Source organism: Crocodylus porosus, unplaced genomic scaffold (assembly GCF_001723895.1).
Source record: "Crocodylus porosus isolate Cpor-Errol unplaced genomic scaffold, CroPor_comp1, whole genome shotgun sequence".
Taxonomy (NCBI): Eukaryota; Metazoa; Chordata; order Crocodylia; family Crocodylidae; genus Crocodylus; species Crocodylus porosus.
Genome location: NW_017728927.1, coordinates 2322181 through 2328912, shown reverse-complemented (window position 1 = coordinate 2328912; position 6732 = coordinate 2322181). Strand labels below are relative to the sequence as shown.

Below are 6732 nucleotides of genomic sequence, written 5' to 3'. Positions count from 1 at the left end.
AGGAGGCTTGATGCCTACCTAGCTGGCATCATTTGAGCCCAGTTTTCTCTCCTGCCCAGGCAGGGGGTCGGACTTGAAGACCTACAAGGTCCCTTCCGACCTGACTTCTATGATTCTATGATACTCCAGAAGCACGTGTAAAGGCACCCTATGATACCACAAATGGCAACTTGATGTTTTTCCTAAACCAGTTTCAAAATGGTAGTACAAAAAAAAAATGTCATCAAGCCATTTAGCAAGGCCTTGGTTTTAAGTAAGCTGATGCGCTGTTGCAAAACTGTCTTGAAACTGAGACAGTAAAAATAGGACAAAGCTTTATAGTTGTGGTTAATATAGCATCTCTACCGAGTTTTAAAATCAGTTTAGCTGAACCAGTCCTTTTACTGATTACATCTTTCCCCAATCTAGATAATATCAGGGATCTCTTCTAGGGCTTCTCTACAGAAAGTAGCACATATGCTTAATATGGTTCTAGGACCATATTAACCCCTCAAAGCAATATCAAAGGGACAGTGGAATAAGAGCACCATAGAGCAGGAATAATTTTTCATACTGTGTATGCAAGCAGTAGCAAGCACAAATCTTAAACTACAACGAAGGCACTCTCCTCTGACTCATATTTTTTAAATTTTCAGATATGCCTGATTTGGTTACTGAATGAGACAGGACAGGGTTCAGAGGGTGAAGTGATCTCTTCTTGCAAACAAAGGAGACAGTAAACACACACACACAAAAAATCAAAGCAACTGTATAAGAATACACAAAAGAAAAGCCTCTTCAAAAAATCTGTCGCAGAGGACTGTTGCTCTTTGTAAAGATTTAAGAACATGCAATGTTCGATAGTGTTTTTCATGTCCCCACACTCACCTCCAGCTCTGATAGAGAGGTGCTCAGTTGACTATTATGTTCCATAAATATCTTATTTAGCAAAAACAAACTCAAGAACGGACCTGCTATCTGATCAGCTTGCAGGTACACAACCCATATTTACATTAATGAAGTTATAAAAGTTTCAAGGGAATATTGCCTTTAATTGTTCATATGTGAATATGAAAAGTACTGTGTTTAGGTCTTACTCCATCCAGTAAATTCCCATTTGCTTCCATGGAACTATTCACCAACGCTTTGTCAGACCAGCTCGACAAGGGGACACTGAACAGACAGAGAGCAAGAATGTTCACTAGTCTATTACTCGGAGGGGACTGCTCGTCTAAGCTCAGTGGGAAAATGATCACGGAAACTATAAAAGCTAGAGATGGGAAAAGATGGAGGGGGAAGGACTTGGCTCTCATACAAGTGCAAGATACAATCCCCAGGAGAAGACGCATTGCCCAGTAGAAAGAATATTCCACTTAGTCTTGGCCAAAAGCCCAAGAAACCTCAGCCTTAATATAACCAATTGATGTGAGCAGAGTGTGAGCGTAAGGATGCTTTAAAAATTGAAAAGCATTCTCAAAAGTCTTACCTGTAGCAGGAGATACTGAAAACTGTTTGATATCATAAATGAAAGCCTCCTTTACAAAAAAAAAAAAAATCACATCATGGCTAGCAATTCTCATGTTACTGGTACTGGGAACTCTTGAGCAAAGGAACAATCCTTAACTCAATGGCTTTTTCTAAGTAAATACATCAACAAGAGCTGGGCAATCAAGCAACCAAAAGAAAAGAAAATCAGAGTGTAGCACAGAAGCTCATGCAAATACCCTAAAATATATCCTGTCACCATTGCTCAAAGACAGTGCACAGAATTAACAAGGAGGCCAAACCAGTAGAAAACAAAGGCCCTGATCTTGCAAATACTTATGTACATTAGTACATGCAGGCCCACTGAATGACCCATTGTTTCCTGCACAGGAACAAATGGGCCATGTGCATTAGGCCAGTATGATTTCCACATTCTATTCAGTGGAGTACTGAGTGGGTATTTTGGTACAAAGCAGAGAGAAATCCTAATTTGTATTAAATGAGCAGGCAGCAGTTGACATCACCTTCAAATAAAGCTACAACTGCTCTCACAGGACTTCAATTTACAGAAACTACAAGCCCCAACACGCAGTCTTCCAGCAGGCACTTGGGAGAACTACCAGAGCTGCATCTGGATGCAGTGTAAATAGAGGCATTGACACTTTGGTTCTCAGCTTGAGGAGTTTACTGTTCAGTTTCTTGAGCATCTCTCACTGTGCTGGCAGCTGTTGCACGATCTGTTCATAATGAACAATCTTAACAAAGTACACAGGAGCCAGGGGTTAGATACTTGCAGGGCGATACTAACTCCCTAGCCCCTACATCAGCAAACTCTCCTGTCCCTCTTTGAAGAGATTCAGCCTCATTTCTTCAAAACCATGTCAACTCAACATAGTAGTCATGTTTCTTCCCCTCCCCCCCAGCCCCAACTTCCTACAGGATTAAACTCCATACAACATGTCATACATAAGTTACCTCTTTCCCCGTCAGGTCTTCCCCCTACCAGTTTTCCCAGTAGCTGAACTCTCATTGGTTTTGAGGGCCAGACGCTCTTTTCCTAGCCAAAGCTATAAGGCCACGAATCAGCACCTGATTAATCTGATTAAAGTGACTCGGGCTGTTGCTCAGCTCAGTGCCCAGACATCCTCTGACAGGGCCGTACAAACACTTCACAGAAAAAGGTGGATCTCCCTGAATGAGCTTATAACCAAAGTATATGGCAGGCAGATACACACAGAGAAACGGGAGGGAGGAAAAGCTAAAGAAAACAATGATCTGAGTGCAAAATACCCTCTGCATTTGACAGAGGATGTAGCTTTTCATACACTACATTCAGGGTTCAAATTACAGGGGAGCTCAGGGAGGCTGAGCCCTCCCATAAGAGATGACAGCCTCCCTGTAAGATCTGAAAGTCATAACCTGGGGGAGGCGAATCTCCAATTTTATTACGGCATCATGACAAATGGCCCAATTTTTTTTTGCAGACTCCCCACCCCTGAAAGAGTCAAAGTGTAATTCAAGCCCTGACTATATTCTGACATAACAAAGCTGAACCGTTTCCTTTCAATGCCCCATTTGTTACACGGGCAATGGATCTGGTGAACGGACTTGACACCTATTCCACCTCCGCCTGCCTTAGCATATACCCTGCACGGAAAAGAAAAGCAAAGGTCGCCTTAAACAAAAAACACAATCTTTCCCAAAAAATACAAATCAAGCCAACCTGAGTTCCCGTTTCTTCGGGATGCTCAATGGGTGCTCTCGCAGCGAGCCCACAGTGGCCCCACTCTGTGCCCCCGCGGACCGGCCACGTGTCCCAGCATAGCCACCGCTGCCCTGCTGCCAGTCGCGTGCCCCCGTCACCGATGCCCTGCGCCGCAGGATGGACTGGTAGCTGGGCAACTCTTGCAGGAGGATGACGGAGGGTGGGGAATGGCTCTCAGGAGGAAGACAGGCCTCTGCAACAAACGGCAAGCAAACGCACCTCAAAAACACAGCGTCCCAACGCTACCAGGTAGCAGGTACACTGCGGCTCGGCAGTTTCGCGCTCGCTGGACTCGAGGCGCCCTCGGGAGACGCCAGCGGACTATGGGAAAAGCAGGAGAGCCATCCAGGGAGCAGGCCGGTGGACTAGGCCCAGGTGCCCGCGCCCCAAAAGCGCCCCTGCGGCCTGACGCCCAGAGAGCCCGCCCGGAGGGGAGGGGAGGGGAGGCCGGCGGGCGCTCCGCGCACCTGCCCGCCGCGGGCACCGGGAGCCTCCAGCCCCGCTCACCGCTCTCGGCGCGGCTCCGCCGCCCGGTCGGCCGCCGCCCACTCATGTTCGTGCTCGTCTTGCGCGGGCAGAGCCGAGCCGAGCCGAGCCGAGCGGGGCCGGGCGCTGGTTTCCGGGCCGGGCCGAGCCAATGAGCGCAGGTGCGCGCGGCCTCGCCCGCCTCCAGGCGGCTGCCCGAGGGGCCGGGCCCGCAGCAGCCCCTGCAGGACGGGTCCCGCTCTGGCCCTGGTCTGCTGGTGGGGTTTGTCCTCAGGCAGCGCGGGAGATGCTTAAAAAGTGGGGGGAGGGCTGTGTCAAGCGGGGAAGTCCTTGCCAATGGGTCACTGAGATTATGACCAGAGTTGTCAGGAGAACTCAGAAACAACCAAAAAACCCCAAAAACGTGGGAGAGGGTTTATAGCGTCAGTCCTATCTGCCTGACCCAGGCCTGGGTAAACGTGACGCGAGAAGCAGCGGAAGACGAGACATCACCATTTATTTTGTCGCTGTTGACAAGTGCACAGACCGGGTTGGGGGCCACTTGTAAGGCCGAAGCGGCTCCTCCGACCGGTGCAAACTCTCCGTGTGGTGTGGAGGAACCGCGCGCGGGTTCACTAGGGCGGGACCGGCAGCTTGATTATTAGTAGTATTCAGTTGATTATTATTATTATTATTATTTTTAAAGTGATTCGCATTCAGCTTTGACATCACCTTCTTATAGCTGCAAGTTTGATCTTTGAAATCTGTTTGTACATTTGAGTGGCATCTACAGCAGCAGAAATTATGTTTTTAAATCTTCATCTGATGCAGTAACTTCATCCGGCATCTGCTGTGGGTTTGCAGCGAAGATCTTCTGTTTCAGGACACTAGGAAGTACTTGTGGGTTGTTGTCTTTCTAGGAAGTTTTTACCTCATTTTCTTTATTTCGCTTTCATGACTGCAAATGATGATATATTAAATAACAATTCAAAGCCGTTGTTGGGGTTTGTTTTTGGGGATTTTTTTGTTTTTAAAGTATGTTATATTAACCAAGGAAAAGCCTTTTTCTCTTGCCATTGTAGAACACAACAAATGCAAAGAAAGGGTCACGTCCCAGTGTTGCATGTGACAGCGTGGGCCTAGCTGTACTCACATATACAACACCACCAAAGAGAAGATTTCCACAACTCACCCTTTGAGAGACTGTTTTCACTTGGGTAAAAAGGTTTTCCTTTGAGACTAACAAATTTAAGGAAGTATGCATATGGATTTTAGAATCGAAAAATGGTTTCTAAATTTTGGGTTAAGTGTCACCACACTGGAATCCTTAACTTTGTAATTTATTCTGACCAGGCACACCTCTGGGTATAGTTGCCTGGAGTTTTGCTGAAGGAAACAATGCAACTTTATGTAACTAAATGTGTGAAAATAAGTAGAAAATCCATAAGCAAAAGGGAGTCAACTATTTTCTGTATTAGCTGATAGAAAAATAAAGGAAAAATCAACTGTGAAAATTAAAGTCAATCTTTTAGCTGTAAATGCTGGCTAGTGTAGGAAACAGGAAAGGCAACCTGCCTGGCCTAACAGCTTTCCTCCAATCTTGTGTTCAGCATTGCAGAACAGATGTTTTCTTCAATAGCTCTATAATTTGATATCCAGGTTATTGTTTGCGTATGGAAAAGAAAAATGTATTACTTCAGTGATGCTGTTTGTGAGAGAGCCTACCCAGAGACCTCCTAATCATCTTAATTTCATTCCAGTGGTAGATACACTAATAAATTCTGCAAAATGCACACCACCCCAATTCATTTTCCGTAGCACATTCATGAATGAGTCATGTTTGGCTAATACTATATGCTTCCAGGATGTTGAATTAATGAATCACTTGTGAAAAAAGACACATTTTCTCCCACCTGAGATTTGTTACGTCAGCAACGTGTATGTTTTCAAATTGTCTTATTAACTAACTAACTAAATTTCCAAGTAATCCATTACATAGATAAGCCAGTTTTTTTGTGATTAAAATGTAACTGGAGAAGATAAAAAGGTCTGTTAACTCACGTTGGTTACACTAGTTAGATTTAACATCTGTTACCTGGTTCAGATAAACATGCAAAAACCAATGCGCTAGAAAAAAGGTGTATTTAAGGGCTCATCAGATGATCCTGGGATAAGTGATGGTGTCAGCTGAAAGTGCAATTAAGGTAGATTAAGCTAAACCATAACCAGACAATTAGGGGCATTTCTACACTGCATCATCCTTTGATAAGGAGTGCTGCAGGTAAACCATGCTTTACCTACTTATTGCATGCTTAAGAAGTAGAATGTAGGTCTGCCAGCCTGCAAGGGAAAAGCTGTGGTTTCTCACGTTTTTCTCCTTTAAAGGAGAATTCATTTTTACAATTTGCTGATCCATTGTTAAAGTTTGCTCACAACCCTTTCATATATTCTTGCAATCCATTTTTGGATCACAACCCACATGCTGAGAAACACTGCATTAAGAGCAGTACTGAGCATGCCTAATGCCAGTCTCATAAGCACCTGAGCCTAAGCAGCAGTGCAGGAAATACATGGGCATGTGCACAAAATAGCTATGTTCAAGTTTTTGAGTTTTGCTGATAGTGTTCCTAATCGTGGATCAACATGGTATAAAGTTCCCCTTAGAGCTACCTCACACCATGGAAACAGACCTCACAGTGAGTCAGTGTTAAGGCTGGGACTGGAGCTTAGCAATTTGTGCCGAAACTTTCCCCTAGCCTCTATCCAAGGGGAGATACCATGGCTTTCCCAGAGTAAGGCCTGTCCCTTACGCTCTGAGCAGGCTTACTCATGCAATTTCCCTAAGGCAGATCTCCCAAGGTGAGGTGTGCCCTTTGCTCTCCTGGCAAGCTGACCCTTGCAAATTTGACCCTTGCAAATTTCCCTGAATGTAGGAAACTCGACTTCACATATTTGTAGTAATGGGGAACTGTGTTCTTGCTTTCCCCATGGCTTGTTCTTTAGCCCTTTGACTAGAACTGCAAGGCCTTCAGGGTTGC

At 45.2% G+C, this 6732-nt stretch overlaps 1 protein-coding gene across 1 annotated transcript in view; it reads right to left on the bottom strand.

The window, feature by feature from the left end:
• Nucleotides 1-3896, bottom strand: part of TMC7 (transmembrane channel like 7) — a 21990-nt gene extending 18094 nt beyond the window's left edge. The window contains exons 1-2 of the mRNA XM_019542108.1: nucleotides 3737-3896; nucleotides 3188-3422 (exon numbers count right to left, since the gene is read on the bottom strand). Of these exons, the coding sequence (XP_019397653.1) occupies nucleotides 3188-3422; nucleotides 3737-3782 (281 nt within the window). The 5' untranslated portion in view covers nucleotides 3783-3896. The remainder of the gene's footprint in view (nucleotides 1-3187; nucleotides 3423-3736) is intronic.
• Nucleotides 3897-6732: the final 2836 nt, after the last annotated feature.